At 42.6% G+C, this 19,540-nt stretch overlaps 1 protein-coding gene across 1 annotated transcript in view; it reads right to left on the bottom strand.

Moving 5' to 3' along the window:
* Positions 1-1,039: 1,039 nt before the first annotated feature.
* si:dkey-230p4.1 (trichohyalin) overlaps positions 1,040-19,540 on the bottom strand; it is a 76,028-nt gene continuing 57,527 nt past the window's right edge. The window contains exons 22-30 of the mRNA XM_041807087.1: positions 17,546-17,677; positions 15,355-15,903; positions 15,200-15,277; positions 14,788-14,940; positions 14,452-14,601; positions 5,679-5,735; positions 5,418-5,477; positions 4,791-5,329; positions 1,040-1,156 (exon numbers count right to left, since the gene is read on the bottom strand). Coding sequence (XP_041663021.1) covers positions 5,102-5,329; positions 5,418-5,477; positions 5,679-5,735; positions 14,452-14,601; positions 14,788-14,940; positions 15,200-15,277; positions 15,355-15,903; positions 17,546-17,677 — 1,407 coding nt within the window. The 3' untranslated portion in view covers positions 1,040-1,156; positions 4,791-5,101. The remainder of the gene's footprint in view (positions 1,157-4,790; positions 5,330-5,417; positions 5,478-5,678; positions 5,736-14,451; positions 14,602-14,787; positions 14,941-15,199; positions 15,278-15,354; positions 15,904-17,545; positions 17,678-19,540) is intronic.

A 19,540-nucleotide genomic window follows, 5' to 3' on the forward strand; every position in this document is an offset into this window, starting at 1 on the left:
CCCAGGCCTTTTTCTTGTTCTTTTATTTCGGTCGCAAAAATAGTCTGACCTCAGCTAACCTGGGATAAATGCTGGTTAGTGGCATCAGTCGTGTTCTTGCTTTTAAAACAGTTCTGAAAACATTTGATACGTGTTTAATTTATTGACATTTAGGGGATTTTTGTTTCCCTTGTTATTTCTCTTGAGATGTTTAATCTATGAGAAGTCATCATGCATGCATCACTAGCATGCTCGTGGATCATCTACTGGATTAGGAATCTCGCCAGCGTAGTTTGGCAGACTAGGGGCCCCCACAAAGCTAGAAACAGCCCTGCTGGCCAGCATCATGAAGAGCTGACTGAGGCAAAAAAAAAAAAAAAAAGTTGTTAAAAAATGACAGGGCATTATTTTAGGAAGGTGCTGGTCCGTGCCATGGCTCTCTCTGCTCTCTCTGCTCCTCACTTAAATCTAAATGGTGAAACAGGCACAACATGGCATGCAGCGCAGTAACCGCTTAAGCTCAATTAAAGCCAAGTGCACAGAAACGCGATCGACCATCAAACACTAGATACTATCACCACACACCATGCATGATGGAGGATGAGGAAGACCCTGGAAAAGACCAGATGGAGGACTTCAGGAGAAAGAGAGCCGAGACTCATGGGATCAGAAATCAGTGCTGAAGAGTGACGAAGCAGGGGCCCTATATGGACTTCTTAGGATCAGGTTTGTAGCTCACTCACTCTTTGGATCCAGAATCAGCTGGGAATGAGTCTGTCCCAGAGGAGCCATCAATAAAACCAAACTCAGAGAAGATGTCCTCATAGATGTGGATTAAATCAGTGCTGATCTCCCCTGGCTGGCTCGCCGTTTTTGCTGCCGATAATTATGCACCTTCAAAATAAAAGCGCAAGATAAACAAAAGAAACTGACACCCATGAAGTAAATTCTACTGAGTAGTGGCGTGTGGACGGCAAATGCGCGCTCACTCCTAACTGTTAGGGTGTTTCACACATCAGGAGTCAATAAAAACAGAGAAAGACTCGCAGAACAACATCTAAACTTTGGTTTTTATTGAACTTTACAATCAAACTGGCAACCTTTGACCTTTACCTGAGGAAGACTCACAGCCCAGCCTGGAGGATCATGGGTAATGTAGTGTGGTGAGGGCTGAGAGCTGTGATAGGAGGAGAGAAAAAATAAATACAAAAAGGAAAAAATAAATAAGTAAACAGAAAAATAAGTTAAAGCACCAATGTGTCAGCGTCTGATCAGGACATTTGGTTTCATGTTTTTATCACAGTAGACTCGAAAACGGCCCGAACTGTGGAGAAAATGTCCTAACAAAGGCCAAAACACACAGAAAACATGTCTCCAAGTTAAAACCTGCATCCAAAATCCTGTCGGAATACAGGCTGGTTCGCCAGAAAGCACCAAGGTTCTGAGACTCCAGAACCAGACCCAGACCCTGACCCAGACCCAGACCCGTGCCTGTTTTAAAGCATGCTGTATAAGGCGGGGAGGCAGCCCAGAGTGGGATCTAGACTCTGAATCTAACACCTGACCCAGGTGGGCAGTGAAAGTGCAGTGGTTAGGGACTAACATGGGACCTAATGACCTTCATCAGTGACCCATGACCTCCAAAATCAAATCCATTTATTGTTGAGCCACAGTGGACCGAGAACGGTCTCTAGAGATATCTGCTTCACAAAGGGAACCTGTACAGGTGTATATGACAGGACAACCTGGACACACCATGACTCCGCCCCCTGGCTATCAACAGCATGAAGGCATAAAATGCTAACCACTGTGTAGGGTCACTAGAAGAAGTTTGTCTTAGACATTCAAATCTGTCTTCAGACTTTATAAAATCCTGTAACAGACGTTTAAAAAGTCATTTCCTTTGTCAGTGAAAAATCAGAACGGATAGAAAAGGTGGTTCTGGAGTTTTTAATGCCAGCCAGGTAACTGCTTCTGAATCAGATTCAGTCTTTTTAAAGCAGCTGCTTGGCAAAAATCAAATTAAAAAAAAGGAGGATTTTCTATTTCACGGTTAAATGGACGAGCTAAAGGTTCAGTCTGTTTTTAATTTTCTTTCTCAGTTTTGAAAGGAAAAGAAAGGACCAGAATAATGTCAGAGCTTTAAAGGACACGGTCGGTTTCCTACTCTGAGGGGTTGTTCAGGAGATCACTCATCAGAGATATAAGGGCCCTTTAGTCATTCAGACACCAGACAACAGTCCACCCATCCTCTCTGACTGTGGCATGGTATCCCTACATACTGATAACAATGAATGGGTGCTAATGAGCTACCTAGGGGTCTCTTCAACAGCTTTTCTCCCTCATGTTGTCATAAAAATGCTAAAAAAAAGGACCAATGAGACTATTTAGACAATAAACCATGTGGGGTACTGGATAGACTGGAATGTCTTATAAGCTTTAAAGGGATACTTCAACATTTTGGCAGATTCGTCCATTGCCATAATTCCTATAGTCTTAGTAATAGGTTCGTAGTCTTTAGTTGTCGGTGTAAGCTGTTTTTAGATCGCCGCTGCAGAGTTCGGACCTGCTGTGCCAACTCAATGTAAGCAGACGGTATTCCAGCTTTCCCCCATCAAACTCATCAAATACACAATCCAACAACTCCAAAACGCTCTCGTGGACAAGTTGTGACCTGTACATTCACCACGCTATGAAATAATAACGTATAATCATGTAACATTACGACACGTGAAGCAAATACTCCGAACTATGTCTTGAGTAAACCACTGGGCGGAGTGACACAGTGCAGCAGCCATGTCTAGAGTGACGTTCCGGCTTTGCATTTACCTTTAAAACACCTCCGTCTCGTAATGTTCCATGATTAGTGGTGAATGTGCAGGTCACAACTTGTCCACGAGAGCGTTTTGGAGTTGTTGGATTGTGTATTTGATGAGTTTGATGAGGGAAAGCTGGAATACCGTCTGCTTACATTGAGTTGGCACAGCAGGTCCGAACTCGGCACAGCGATCTGAAAATAGCTTGCACCAACAACTGAAGGTAACGAACCTATTACTAAGACTATAGGAACTATGGCAATGGGCGAATTTGTCAAAATGTTGAAGTATCCCTTTAAAGGATGACATCTTTATAGGCAAGGATGGAATGTTTTAGAGCTGTTGAAGGATGACATCTTTAAAGGCAAGAATGGAATAAGTTTCAAAGGAAGCTCTCATCTTTAAAGGCAAAGGTCGAAAAAGCTTTGGTGGACTACACAACTTTTAAAGGCAAGGGAGGAATAATGTAAGAGCTTTAAATGATGACATCTTTAATGGCAAAGGAATAATGTTTTATAACTGTTAAAGGACGTTATCATCTTTAAAGGCAAGGGTGAATGTTTATAAGCTTTAAGGATGACGTCATCTTTAAAGGCAAGGGTGGAATGTTTATAAGCTTTAAGGATGACGTCATCTTTAAAGGCAAGGGTGGAATGTTTATAAGCTTTAAGGATGACGTCATCTTTAAAGGCAAGGGTGGAATGTTTATAAGCTTTAAGGATGACGTCATCTTTAAAGGCAAGGGTGGAATGTTTATAAGCTTTAAGGATGACGTCATCTTTAAAGGCAAGGGTGGAATGTTTATAATCTTTAAGGATGACGTCATCTTTAAAGGCAAGGGTGGAATGTTTATAATCTTTAAGGATGACGTCATCTTTAAAGGCAAGGGTGGAATGTTTATAATCTTTAAGGATGACATCATCTTTAAAGGCAAGGGTGGAATGTTTATAATCTTTAAGGATGACATCATCTTTAAAGGCAAGGGTGGAATGTTTATAAGCTTTAAGGATGTCATCATCTTTAAAGGCAAGGGTGGAATGTTTATAATCTTTAAGGATGACATCATCTTTAAAGGCAAGGGTGGAATGTTTATAAGCTTTAAGGATGACATCATCTTTAAAGGCAAGGGTGGAATGTTTATAATCTTTAAGGATGACATCATCTTTAAAGGCAAGGGTGGAATGTTTATAATCTTTAAGGATGACATCATCTTTAAAGGCAAGGGTGGAATGTTTATAAGATCTTAAGGGTCTAAAGATCTAAAGATTGCATCATCTTCAAAGGCAGATGATGAAATGTTGGTGAAGCTTGGGCTGCTTGGGGCTTTGTCCTCCATTTTAGCCCACTAGTAGGCCTCTGTTGCCAACTGTTGGAGATGTGAGTGCACCCACTTTTCCAGCAGTTGCCATTAAAGCCCGGTCAGCATTAGGGAAAGACTGTGGGTACACATGTGTTCTAACAATGAAAGAAGGATGAAGCATTCTGATTTTCTGTAACTCATTAGCCACAAGCTAAGAGGCTAGCTGTGCCAAACATGTTTTATTAAAATGAGTTAAATACCTGCTGCCTAGTGTCTTCTCCAGCAGTTTATACCATGGTTTCTCTCTCATGTAGCTCATAGTAATTCTGCCTCAGACAGTTATATTATGGCAAATAAACGGATCAACTATGGAGGAAATTAACTGGATATTTACTTCCAGAGCCAGACTGTAGATCTCTGTCAGATTATATCCTGTTTAAGACAACATCCTACCCCAGAATATGAAAAATCAGACCCTTCTTTGTTTTGGTCTTCTAGTTATTTTCTTTTTTAAAAGTGAGGAAGAAAACTAAAACCAGGACATCTGTAGTTTCAAAACTGTGAGCCGTGGTGTAATCCCTGTGGTGTGTTTATATTTCCAGGGTTTTTTAGGCTGATATCAACCCACAGGCCAGAAATTAAATAGAAAATAAAGAAAGTATGTTCAGATGTGAAACATCTAGACCCCGACTCACTGGTTGGACGGTCCAGATGTGAGGAGTGATGAGTAAGGGGGTCAGACTTTGGTGATTCTGGAGAGCCATGAAGTCCATTTGAACAGTCTGACACAGATGAAGAAGGCTCCATGAGGACCAGCAAGAGAAATAAGGCAGGAGGTCTGGAACACTACAGTCTTTAATAAATAACTCATTCATCTTTGTTCCAACTGTCTCTGGTTCCTGAACACAGTCTGTTCCACGCTGACAGCAGACTGTCTCTGAGCCTGCTCAAGTCACATGCTCATTTTTGGTCAGCAGCTTTATTTAAAGTTTGGACATTTCAGGCATTATGATTGGCTGAGGGACATCCTAAGCTCCTCCTCCCTGAGGCTGCGGTCCAATCGCTGCGTCTCAGACTGCAAGACTGATGGGACTGGACGACGTGCGACGGCGTCCAGCGAGTCGGTGAGGTCGTGTCTCAGAGAGAGCAGCCATTGGCTGTTTCTGGAGGACTGCTGGATGAACTCCGCCCTCTGCTGCTGGTCCACAGCCAATGAGAGACGTAACCGACGCACCTGGGGGGGAGGAGACAAAGTGACATCATCAGCATCCATCTGACACATCAAAACACATCAATCTCTTCTTCTTCTGTGGTGCTCTCACCTGCTCCTCCAGCTCCATCACTCGGTTCCTCAAGCGGTCTTCTTCTGTGGTGTCTGCAAACTGACCGGCAAACACAACCGCTTTAATGACAGTGGTGATAGTTAATACTAGTGGGTGGGTGGGGGGAGATGGTGGTGATGATAAGAGTTTGTTTTACATCAAAGACACTGTAAACATGATGTTATCATAGATGTAGAACAGGGGTGCATTAGAGTTTATAAAAACACAAAAACCATCAACCGTGATAGAACGGTCCCTGACCTGTGACCTGCGGCTGTCCGTCAGCTTCTGCCTGAACATCAGACGCTCCCCCTCCACCTGAAACACACAAACACCAGTCAGTGGCTCCATCTGGTTTTGAGTTTGTTTGAGTGTATCTCTGGTTGTGTCATTACACCTGTTCACAGCGTGGTTTAAATCCAGAATAGTGACTCCCTCTGATGTTGCACCCCCACCATGAACATCCAGGAGGAATAAAGGGGTAGGACCCCAGATTTATGTCTGATTCAACAGGACCATTACAGTCAGAGGAGCAGGGGCGGTCTCATACAGGACAGTCCTGTATGAATCAGTACCAGGGCTGAAAAGGAGCTCATTTCATTTACTCAAATGACTGGAACTGAGGTTTTTTGGGGGGTACTTGGACTATTTTAAGTACATTTTGAAGTCAGCACTTTTACTTCTACTTGAGTAAGTTTTAACCAGAGTAACTGTACTTTTACTGGAGTACTATACTTCTGTTCTTCCCCTCTGTTGACGACTCCGGGGCTCATAGAGAGAGGATGATTCGCCATCACATCCATAAACAGCTGATCCCTGCTGGGGTTCTGTTGCTCACATTTTCTGCTGGATTGTTGTTGTTTTTTGATGTAGGACACATGTGCACCATGGGTGAAGTTATCAACTGAGTTAGAGTTCCATCTGTGACTTTAGGTGTCCCTGAGGGAAGCAGAGTGTGAGTTTCTCACCCTCTAACATTAAATCAGATTAAACTTTTCCTGCTTTTGGTCAATTAGGATTACCAAAATTATTTCTATTTGCTAAATGTCAGAATAATGAGAGAGATCATTTTTTAGACAATTTTTTATTATTTTCTTTAGAGTCAGAAGTTTACATACATTTCATTAGTATTTGGTAGCATTTCCTTTAAACTGTATGACTTGGGTCAAATGTTTTGGATATGCTTCCACAAGCTTCTCACAATAGTTTGCAGGAATTTTGTCCCATTCCTCCTGGCAGAACTGGTGTAACTGAGCCAAGTTTGTAGGCCGTCTTGCTCACACATGCCTTTTCAGCTCTGCTCATAAATTTTCAGTGGGATTGAGATCAGGGCTTTGTGATGGCCACTCCAAAACATTGACTTTGTTATCCTTAAGCCACTTTGTAACCAGTTTGGCAGTATGCTTAGGGTCATTGTCCATTTGGAAAACCCATTTGCGCCCAAGCTTTAACTTCCTGGCTGATGTCTTGAGATGTTGCTTCAGTATTTCCACATAATGTTCTTTCCTCATGATGCCATCTATTTTGTGAAGTGCACCAGTCCCTCCTGCAGCAAAACAACCCCACAACATGATGCTGCCACCCCCATGTTTCACAGTTGGGATGGTGTTCTCAGGCTTGCAAGCTTCCCCCTTTTTTCTCCAAATGTAACGATGGTCATTATGGCCAAAAAGTTCAATTTTAGTTTGGTCAGACCACAGAACATGTCTCCAAAAATTAAGGTCTTTATCCCTGTGTGCATTTGCAAACTGTAATCTGGCTTTTTTATGTTTCTTTTGGAGTAATGGCTTCTTCCTGGGAGAGTGGCCTTTCAGCCCATGTGGGTACAGGACTTGTTTGACTGTTGATAATGACACACTCTTACCAGCTTCAGCCAGCATCTTCACAAGGTCTTTAGCTTTTGTTCTTGGGTTGAGATGCACTTTTTGGACCAAAGCACGTTCATCTCTGGGACACAGAACCCGTCTCCTTCCTGAGCGGTATGATGGCTGGACATTCCCATGGTGTTTATACTTTCGTATAATTGTTTGAACAGATGAACGTGGCTCCTTCAGGCATCTGGAAATTGCACCCAAGGATGAACCAGACTTGTGCAGGTCCACAATTCTCTTCCTGATATCTTGGCTGATTTCTTTTGATTTTCCCATGATGTTACACAAAGAAGCAGTGTGTTTCAGGTGTGCCTTAAAATACATCCACAGGTGTGCCTCTAATTAACTCAAATGTTGTCAATAAACCTATCAGAGGCTTCCAAAGACATGACATCATCATCTGGGCTTTCCCAAATTGTTCAAAGGCATAGTAATCTTAGTGTATGTAAACTTCTGACTTTAATCTGATTTAATATTAGACGGTGAGAAAAAAAGGTTTATGTGCCTTTTTATATAGTGTATGTAAACTTCTGGTTTCAACTGTATATAGTGTATGTGTATATATATATATATATATATATCCATATATATCCATATACATAGCACTGGGGCCACAGAGGTTGACAATCTTGTAGCACAGAAAAAAAAAATAAATTTTGTATTTATTAAACATTTTTTTGACATGGACATACAGTAACATTGATGCTGTGACATTTAATCACACACAGGTCCCAGATGCACTGCTGTAAGTGTTTCTAGCAAAGTGCTAATGTTCAACACCTGTCCATGGGAGGCTTTTACATTTAAAACCTGTAGCACAAGTTATAAAATTTTTCTTACATGGTTACCAACATCTAACCTAAATATATGCTCAGTAAGTGAAAATACTTGAAAAAAACAGCCTAAATTACAGCCCCACATTAATGTCTAACAAAGCTAACAGCCAATCATGGTTAAGGATTTTGGGGTGCAGCAGAGAAGAGAGACGCTGATGGTTCATCTCCACATCCAGACACAAAACAAGAGCAACCTGCAGGAAGCTGACTAACTTCATAGAAGTGTTGCTGCTTGAAGACCCCTGTATGCTTCATTCACACCTGTGTGCTACATTCACACCGGTGTGCTACATACAGACCTGTGTGCTACATTCACACCTGTATGCTACATTCAGACATGTGTGTTACATTCAGACCTGTGTGCTACACTCAGACCTGTATGCTACATTCACACCTGTGTGCTACATTCAGACCTGTGTGCTACATTCACACCTGTGTTCTACATTCACACCTATGTGCTTCATTCACACCTGTATGCTACATTCAAACCTGTATGCTACATTCAGACCTGTATGCTTCATTCACACCTGTGTGCTACATTCAAACCTGTATGCTACATTCAGGCCTGTATGCTATATTAAGACCTGTATGCTACATTTAGACCTGTGTGCTACATTCAGACCTGTATGCTTCATTCACACCTGTATGCTTCATTCAGACCTGTGTGCTACATTCAGACCTGTGTGCTTCATTCAGACCTGTGTGCTTCATTCAGACCTGTATGCTATATTCACACCTGTATGCTACATTCACACCTGTATGCTACATTCAGGCATGTATGCTACATTTAGACCTGAATGCTACATTTAGACCTGAATGCTACATTCAGACCTGTATGCTTCATTCAGACTTGTATGCTTCATTCACACCTGTATGCTACATTCAGACCTGTGTGCTACATTCACACCTGTATGCTACATTCAGACCTGTATGCTTCATTTAGATCTGAATGCTACATTTAGACCTGAATGCTACATTCAGACCTGTATGCTTCATTCAGACCTGTATGCTTCATTCACACCTGTATGCTACATTCAGACCTGTGTGCTACATTCAGACCTGTATGCTACATTCAGACCTGTGTGCTACATTCAGACCTGTGTGCTACATTCAGACCTGTGTGCTTCATTCAGACCTGTGTGCTACATTCACACCTGTATGCTTCATTCAGACCTGTATGCTTCATTCACACCTGTATGCTTCATTCACACCTGTATGCTACATTCAGACCTGTGTGCTACATTCAGACCTGTGTGCTACATTTAGACCTGTGTGCTTCATTCAGACCTGTGTGCTTCATTCAGACCTGTGTGCTACACTCAGACCTGTATGCTACATTCACACCTGTGTGCTACATTCAGACCTGTGTGCTACATTCACACCTGTGTTCTACATTCACACCTATGTGCTTCATTCACACCTGTATGCTACATTCACACCTGTATGCTACATTCAGACCTGTATGCTTCATTCACACCTGTATGCTACATTCAAACCTGTATGCTACATTCAGGCCTGTATGCTATATTAAGACCTGTATGCTACATTTAGACCTGTGTGCTACATTCAGACCTGTATGCTTCATTCACACCTGTATGCTTCATTCACACCTGTATGCTACATTCAGACCTGTATGCTACATTCAGACCTGTGTGCTTCATTCAGACCTGTGTGCTACATTCAGACCTGTGTGCTACATTTAGACCTGTGTGCTTCATTCAGACCTGTGTGCTTCATTCAGACCTGTGTGCTACACTCAGACCTACATTCACACCTGTGTGCTACATTCAGACCTGTGTGCTACATTCACACCTGTGTTCTACATTCACACCTATGTGCTTCATTCACACCTGTATGCTACATTCACATCTATGTGCTTCATTCACACCTGTATGCTACATTCACACCTGTATGCTACATTCAGACCTGTATGCTTCATTCACACCTGTATGCTTCATTCACACCTGTATGCTACATTCAAACCTGTATGCTACATTCAGACCTGTATGCTTCATTCACACCTGTATGCTACATTCAAACCTGTATGCTACATTCAGGCCTGTATGCTTTATTAAGACCTGTATGCTACATTTAGACCTGTGTGCTACATTCAGACCTGTATGCTTCATTCACACCTGTATGCTTCATTCACACCTGTATGCTACATTCAGACCTGTATGCTACATTCAGACCTGTGTGCTACATTCACACCTGTGTTCTACATTCACACCTATGTGCTTCATTCACACCTGTATGCTACATTCACACCTGTATGCTACATTCAGACCTGTATGCTTCATTCACACCTGTATGCTACATTCAAACCTGTATGCTACATTCAGGCCTGTATGCTATATTAAGACCTGTATGCTACATTTAGACCTGTGTGCTACATTCAGACCTGTATGCTTCATTCACACCTGTATGCTTCATTCACACCTGTATGCTACATTCAGACCTGTATGCTACATTCAGACCTGTGTGCTTCATTCAGACCTGTGTGCTACATTCAGACCTGTGTGCTACATTTAGACCTGTGTGCTTCATTCAGACCTGTGTGCTTCATTCAGACCTGTGTGCTACACTCAGACCTACATTCACACCTGTGTGCTACATTCAGACCTGTGTGCTACATTCACACCTGTGTTCTACATTCACACCTATGTGCTTCATTCACACCTGTATGCTACATTCACATCTATGTGCTTCATTCACACCTGTATGCTACATTCACACCTGTATGCTACATTCAGACCTGTATGCTTCATTCACACCTGTATGCTTCATTCACACCTGTATGCTACATTCAAACCTGTATGCTACATTCAGACCTGTATGCTTCATTCACACCTGTATGCTACATTCAAACCTGTATGCTACATTCAGGCCTGTATGCTATATTAAGACCTGTATGCTACATTTAGACCTGTGTGCTACATTCAGACCTGTATGCTTCATTCACACCTGTATGCTTCATTCACACCTGTATGCTACATTCAGACCTGTATGCTACATTCAGACCTGTGTGCTTCATTCAGACCTGTGTGCTACATTCAGACCTGTGTGCTACATTCAGACCTGTATGCTACATTCAGACCTGTGGGCTACATTCAGACCTGTGTGCTACATTTAGACCTGTGTGCTACATTTAGACCTGTATGCTTCATTCACACCTGTATGCTTCATTCACACCTGTATGCTACATTCAGACCTGTATGCTACATTCAGACCTGTATGCCACATTCAAACCTGTATGCTATATTTAGACCTGTATGCTACATTCAAACCTGTATGCTACATTTAGACCTGTATGCTACAATCAGATCTGTGTGCTACATATAGACCTGTGTGCTACATTCAGACCTGTATGCTACATTTAGACCTGTATGCTACATTCAGACCTATGTGCTACATTCAGACCTGTGTGCTACATTCAGACCTGTGTGCTACATTCAGACCTGTATGCTACATTTAGACCTGTATGCTACATTCAGACCTGTGTGCTACATTCAGACCTATATGCTACATTCAGACCTATATGCTACATTCAGGCCTGTATGCTATATTCAGACCTGTATGCTACATTTAGACCTGTGTGCTACATTCAGATCTGTGTGCTACATTCAGACCTGTATGCTACATTTATACCTGTATGCTACATTCAGACCTGTGTGCTACATTCACACCTGTGTGCTACATTCACACCTGTATGCTTCATTCACACCTCTTTGCTACATTCAAACCTGTATGCTACATTTAGACCTGTATGCTTCATTCACACCTGTGTGCTACATTCAAACCTGTATGCTATATTCAGATCTGTGCGCTACATACAGATTTGTGTGCTAAACACAGACCTGTGTGCTACATACAGACCTGTGTGCTACATTCACACCTGTATGCTACATTTAGACCTGTATGCTACATTCACACCTGTATGCTACATTCACACCTGTATGCTACATTCAGATCTGTGTGCTACATTCAGACCTGTATGCTACATTCAGACCTGTGTGCTACATTCAGACCTGTGTGCTACATTCACACCTGTATGCTTCATTCACACCTCTTTGCTACATTCAGACCTGTATGCTACATTCAAACCAGTATGCTACATTTAGAACTGTGTGCTACATTCACACCTCTTTGCTACATTCAGACCTGTATGATACATTCAAACCTGTATGCTACATTTAGACCTGTATGCTACAATCAGACCTGTATGCTACATTTAGACCTGTATGCTAAATTCAGACCTGTGTGCTACATTCAGACCTGTGTGCTACATTCAGAAGTGTTTGCTACATTCAGACCTGTATGCTACATTCAGACCTGTGTGCTACATTCAGACCTGTGTGCTACATTCAGACCTGTGTGCTATATTCAGACCTATATGCTACATTCAGGCCTGTATGCTATATTCAGACCTGTATGCTACATTTAGACCTGTGTGCTACATTCAGACCTGTATGCTTCATTCACACCTGTATGCTTCATTCACACCTCTATGCTACATTCAGACCTGTATGCTACATTCAAACCTGTATGCTACATTTAGACCTGTATGCTACATTCAGACCTGTATGCTACATTCAGATCTGTGTGCTACATACAGACCTGTGTGCTACATTCACACCTGCATGCTACATCTAGACCTGTATGCTACATTCAGACCTGTATGCTACATTCACACCTGTATGCTACATTCAGATCTGTATGCTACATTCACACCTGTATGCTTCATTCACACCTCTATGCTACATTCAGACCTGTATGCTACATTCAAACCTGTATGCTACATTTAGACCTGTATGCTACATTCAGACCTGTTTGCTACATTCACACCTGTATGCTACATTCAGATCTGTGTGCTACATACAGACCTGTATGCTACATTTAGACCTGTATGCTACATTCACACCTGTATGCTACATTCAGACATGTGTTAGCTTGTTAACCAAACAGCAGCAGCTACAATATTAGTGAAGAGAAAATGCATCGTTTTATACATTCATCTTTGCCCAGAAGTTAGCGCAGACTGAGCGCTCTGTCCTCTCACTGACAGCCAAGACACCGCGACCTATGAGCTAGAGCAGGTCACTTTCTCGCCATCGTATCAGCTGCGGAGCGTGGCTGCTCACACTCCAGACGCAGAGGATTTTGCATGACGAGAGGAAAGAAAAATTAAAGGACTGGGCATGAATTTCAAATCTTAAATCAAAGTGAAGTTTTTGTGGCAACAGGTAAAACTGTACGCCTGGCATGCACGCACCTCTCTCACCTTGTCATCACACAGGGAGGGAGGCAGAGAGCAGGAAAGAGGGGGAGTGGGGATATAATGCTATAGCTTCAGCAGACTCTTTATCCTCCGCTAAGTCTGCATTATTGGTTGAAACTGCTTCACCACGCTGCTGCATCTGCTGTCAGACATGAGCGATGGTGCACATTTCCCTCAGAACTCACACGTCCGCAGCTTTTTGCGTAGTTTAGAAAGGCGAGTCGTACCAGCGTATTTACATGTCAAATTGTGTACCTGGTAGGCAAAATGCATACAGGTTGGCAGGTCTGCACTGGGGCTGTCACCTTTTATAAAAAACAACTTCAAACAAATTTAGAATATGACAACGTGATATTTGCTCCGCGATATTTGCTCCGCTTGTTTCTCCGCTTGCTAACACCTTCCATTGTAAAACAGAATAGCAAACAGCAAATAGAGTCTTAATGGAGGTCAAGAGGGCATGCAACGGACAAGTTTCTCTGAGGGCGCCCTCTGCTGGGTCGAATGGCAAACTACTTTAGACTGCATGATGCACTGATAGAGGGTTTATTTTGACTTCGAACATCTCATTTCAGTTCGAATATGAACTTTCACCCTCAGGTTTGAATGAATGTTCGAATTTCGAATAAAAAGTGACAGCCCTAGTCTGCACTGAGTTAGAGTTCCCATCTGTGACTTTAGGTGTCCCTGAGGGATGCATAGTGTGAATTCTTCATCAGTAGGCATGGTCTTGCTCTGAGGTAGACTCTCTGCGTTGTTCTTCCAGAGGGGACTCCCCTTACCACAGATGTTCAGGAGTTACTGCAGCTAAAACATTCCTTTCAGAAGTCTCATTACCTATATGTAATGTCACACACTGTGGTGTATTCTCCTTTCCTATAGAGGTGTGACTTCAGCTGAACACCCTGGTTGGAGATCTGTTCTCTTGTTCTTGCGAGTAAGGAAAGATCAGATTAGACTTGAGTACAACAGTCACGCACTTATTCCACCTCTCCAACCCGGTGCGTCTCACCTGAAAACCCCAGCTGTGTCTCACTGTGAGGGTTTACCTGTCTGAGCGTGTCTCTCAGAGTGTTTCTGTCTCTCTTCAGTTTTTCTTTCTGGTTTTCCAGGTGTGTGTTTTTACTCTTCAGTCGTTTCACGTCCAGTTCCAGTTCAGCCACCAGACGCTGGAGGACCACCAGACGCTCCCCGTCAGCCTGCTGACACACAAACAGGTGGATCTGAGGACATATCTCAGCAGTTAGCATGTAGATCCACTACACTTAGAGCCTACCTCCATCATGGAGGCATAAACCATGACTTCAGAACCACATACTCAGTGTCACATTCAGGATGGATATCAGGAAAGGACACAGATAAAGTCAATGACCAGAGACACTGACCTGGTCTGTATTTGGCCCCGCCCCTGGGCTCTGCTCCTGTTGGTGGGCTCTCTCCCTGTAGCCAATCATAGCTGCCTCAGTGAGCTCCAGAGCCAATCGGACACGGTCTCTGTCTTTCTCCAGCTCGTCTGTCCGCTGAGTCAGAGCGTACACCTTCAACGAAAACATGATTAACAACAGTTCTCGTAGGAATACAGTGAGGAGAACCTAAAGATGAACACATGCCAAGTTTTATCAGACCAAGTAATTTCCAGGAAGTAGGGGTGTGATGAGATCTCATGAGACTAAAACATCACAATGTCAACGCTGAGGTGAAAAATGTGCGGCGAGATCAACAGGATGTACTGAGGCAGCAGCATCTGCCATTGAATCAGCTGCTGCTCTCAGCTGCAGAAGAGTTTCAGCTTCTTACTTCTGTCTCTCTCTGCTTCAGCAGACTCCTGATCTCCTCTCGCTCCTGCAGCAGAACAGAGAGCTGCTCCTCCTTCTCCTGAAAACCAAATCAACATTTAAAATGGTCAAACCTTTACTTTAAATAGAGTTTCAAAGCAAAGACTTCCTCCTCACCTCTCCTCCTTCTTTGATCTCCTCGTCCCCCGTCTCCTGGTCTCTCCTCCTCCTCTGTCCGTCCGTCTCCTCCTCTCTCTGTGCCAACAGTGAGGAGATCTGCTCCTTCTCCTCCTTCAACATGGCTGCCGTGGCTCTGACCCGGCTCAGCTCATCCCGACTCTCCTCCACCTCCCTCCTGGCCTCCTCTAATTGGGCTCTCCACTCCTTCTCCTTCTCCTCCCCCACCTCCTTCAGTGTCTGGATCTCCTTAAAAAGTGTTTTCACTTTTTCCTCCATCTCCTCCACTCTGCCCCTCCTCCCTTCTTCCACCTTCTCCTTCTCCTGCCTAACCTCCTCCAGCTCCTCCATCACCTCCCTTCTCCTTTTCTCCAGGGCCTTGGCTCTGGCTCTCAGCTCCTCTATCTCTGCTCTCTCTTTCTCCATCTCCTCCCGCTCTCGTAGCACCTCCTCTCTGACAGTCTGCAGGTTCTCCTCTTTGAACCTTTCCATCTCCTCCTTCTTCTCCTGCAGGGCCCTCCTCAGACGCTCCCCCTCTGTATGGCTCTCCTAAACCACAGAAGAAGACAGCCAGGGTGGTCATCAACAGAGACACAGAGACTTACTGTAATGAAGATAAGTCACTGACATTGAACAGTCTGGAAAGGGTAACAGAGACATTTCTGAGGCTGTGGGACTCCAGCCAACTTCAGTGAGAGCCATTATCCACAAATGGAGAAAACTTTCATCTGTGGTGAACCTTCCCAGGAGTGGCTGACCTACCAAAATGACTCCAAGAGAGCATGAGCAAATCATCCAGGAGGTCCCAAAGAATACAAAACAACATCTAAACGCCTTCAAATGCAAGGATGGAATGTTTTTAGCCTTGATGGCCTCATCGCCAAAGGCAAAGATGGAATGTTAAAAAGATTGGAGGATACCATCTTCAAAGGCAAGGATGGAATGTTTTTAGCCTTGATGGCCTCATCGCCAAAGGCAAAGATGGAATGTTAAAAAGATTAGAGGATACCATCTTCAAAGGCAAAGATGGAATGTTAAAAAGATTACAGGATACCATCTTCAAAGGCAAGGATGGAATGTTAATAAGATTAGAGGATACCATCTTCAAAGGCAAGGATGGAATGTTATAAAGATTAGAGGATACCATCTTCAAAGGCAAAGATGGAATGTTAAAAAGATTACAGGATACCATCTTCAAAGGCAAAGATGGAATGTTAAAAAGATTACAGGATACCATCTTCAAAGGCAAGGATGGAATGTTAATAAGATTAGAGGATACCATCTTCAAAGGCAAGGATGGAATGTTATAAAGATTAGAGGATACCATCTTCAAAGGCAAAGATGGAATGTTAAAAAGATTACAGGATACCATCTTCAAAGGCAAGGATGGAATGTTAATAAGATTAGAGGATAACATCTTCAAAGGCAAGGATGGAATGTTTGTTGCCTTGATGGACTCATCGCCAAAGGCAAAGATGAAATGTTAATAAGGTTAGAGGATACCATCTTCAAAGGCAAGGATGGAATGTTTTTAGCCTTGATGGACTCATCGCCAAAGGCAAAGATGAAATGTTAACAAGGTTAGCGGATACCATCTTCAAAGGCAAAGACAGAATGGGTTTAAAATTTTATGTAACCTTTAAGGGCAGGGATGGAATATTTAGAAGTTTTGATGAACCGATCTTTGAAGGCAAGGATGACAAGTCAGCTCTGCTGACATCATTTAAAAAGGAAATGTTGGAATGTTTTGTCAGCTATGATGACATAATTTTAAAAGGAAATGTTGCAATGTTTTATCAGCTTTGATGACATAACTTTAAAAGGAAAGGTTGGAATGTTTTGAAGGCTTTGATGACATAATTTTAAAAGGAAAGTTTGGAATGTTTTGAAGGCTTTGATGACATCATTTTAAAAGGAAAGGTTGGAATGTTTTGAAGGCTTTGATGACATCATTTTAAAAGGAAAGGTTGGAATGTTTTGAAGGAACAATGTAAGGAGTAAGAAGTACAGACATTTGTGTTCAAATGTAGGGAGTTAAAATTGTCAGAAAAATAAAAACAAAGTATTTAAACTTGTAAAGTACGATAATAAAGTTTTGATACTTTGTTACTTCTCTCCTCTGGTTAGCATAGTTTGGCCCAAAGACTAGAAACGTGGGGGGTGTTAGTTATGACTCCAGGGAGTGCTGTACCTGTAGGAGGAGTTTCAGGTTGGTCATCTCCTCCAGTGCAGCCTTCAGACCTTCCCTCATCTGCTGCTTCTCCTCTTCCATCTCCTTCACCTCCTGCCTGGCTCTCTCCCTGCTCTGGCTCTGATCAGACACCTGAAACAGAAAGAGAGAGGCCACATCCTAAACTCTTTTTGCATAAATCAAACTGAATTCATATTAAAGATGTGTAGTGACTCAGTGCTCAGCTCTGCCACCTCTGTTTCCTAGCTGCAGTGTTGTCTTTTGAATAGAAACTGCTCTCTATAAGTTTATCTACTGATCAGTAAGCTAGGGTTTCTGTTACATAGAGGACTGTGACATGCTGATGTGAGGTGTGGTTGTGTGTGTAGCTCCACCTTTTGGGACAGATAGGTAAGATTGGGACCCCTACTGCAGGCTGCCATAAAGTGGGTGTGTACGGGTTATTTTCCTGGGACCCTTTCCAACTTTTGCTCAATGGAAAGGCAAAAAAAAGTGTGCCGTGGTGTACTGAACTGAACTGGACCGCTCGGTGGAAATGACCTAGTAGAAGGGCCTCAGTCACCTCTAACAGCAGCTCTTGAAGAGTCAGCTTGTACCTAAGGAGGATGTTATGATGGAGGTGAGAGTTAAGGCCCATTACTCCCTTTACGTACAAAAATGTATAAGTCCTTTTCAAACGATGTTACCATCACTACACACATACTTCCATGCGTCCTTTACATTGGCATGGATATTAACCAATACATCCACAGGAGGGGGGGCAGCCCAGGGTCAAAAGTTTATGACAACAACAAACTCAAAAACAAACATGGCAATGGGGAGGAGGTATTGATAATGTACCTCTGCATAAAAGACAAAAACAGAGGCAGTTTCTAACCAACTCGCGCAACTTTTCCACAAAACGTTCCGCCATTGTTATTTCTTCTTTGTGTTTCACTAGAGCTACGTATCGGGTAGTGACAGCAACACTGCCCCCACGGGTTCCGGTGGTACTGCTCCGTTTGGCCCGTATCCCTAAGCTTTATGGAAACATGCAGAAATACAGACGAAATGAATGCAAAGCACGGACAGAAGGCTCTGTCCGTATCCGGGTCCGTATTTAACCTTGAGCATTAATGGGCCTTTAACCTTGCACAGCAGAAGGATACAACCATTTCCATGTTTCTCACTGGCGAATCCATCTTGCAAAGCTCCTATCTGAACCATCTGGGCCTACTGTTCTACTGTACCTAGTTCTCTAAAGTTCTACTGTACCTGGTTCTCTAAAGTTCTACTGTACCTGGTTCTCTAAAGTTCTACTGTACCTGGTTCTCTAAAGTTCTACTGTATCTGATTCTTTAAAGTTCTACTGTATCTGATTCTTTAAAGTTCTACTGTATCTGATTCTTTAAAGTTCTACTCTATCTAGTTCTCTAAAGTTCTACTGAACTTGGATCTCTAAAGTTCTACTGTGCCTGATTCTCTAAAGTTCTACTGTGCCTGATTCTCTAAAGTTCTACTGTGCCTGGTTCTCTAAAGTTCTACTGTATCTGATTCTTTAAAGTTCTACTGTATCTGATTCTTTAAAGTTCTACTCTGTCTAGTTCTCTAAAGTTCTACTGTATCTGATTCTTTAAAGTTCTACTGTACCTAGTTCTCTAAAGTTCTACTGTACCTGGTTCTCTAAAGTTCTACTGTACCTGGTTCTCCAAAGTTCTACCGTACCTGGTTCTCGAAAGTTCTACTGTACCTGGTTCTCTAAATTTCTACTGTACCTGGTTCTCTAAAGTTCTACTGTACCTGGTTCTCTAAAGTTCAACTGTACCTGGTTTTCTAAAGTTCTACTCGATCTAGTTCTCTAAAGTTCTACTGTACCTAGTTCTCTAAAGTTCTACTGTACCTGGTTCTCTAAAGTTCTACTGTATCTGATTCTTTAAAGTTCTACTCTATCTAGTTCTCTAAAGTTCTACTGTATCTGATTCTTTAAAATTCTACTCTATCTAGTTCTCTAAAGTT

The sequence above is a fragment of the Cheilinus undulatus genome, linkage group 15, assembly GCF_018320785.1.
Source record: "Cheilinus undulatus linkage group 15, ASM1832078v1, whole genome shotgun sequence".
Taxonomy (NCBI): Eukaryota; Metazoa; Chordata; class Actinopteri; order Labriformes; family Labridae; genus Cheilinus; species Cheilinus undulatus.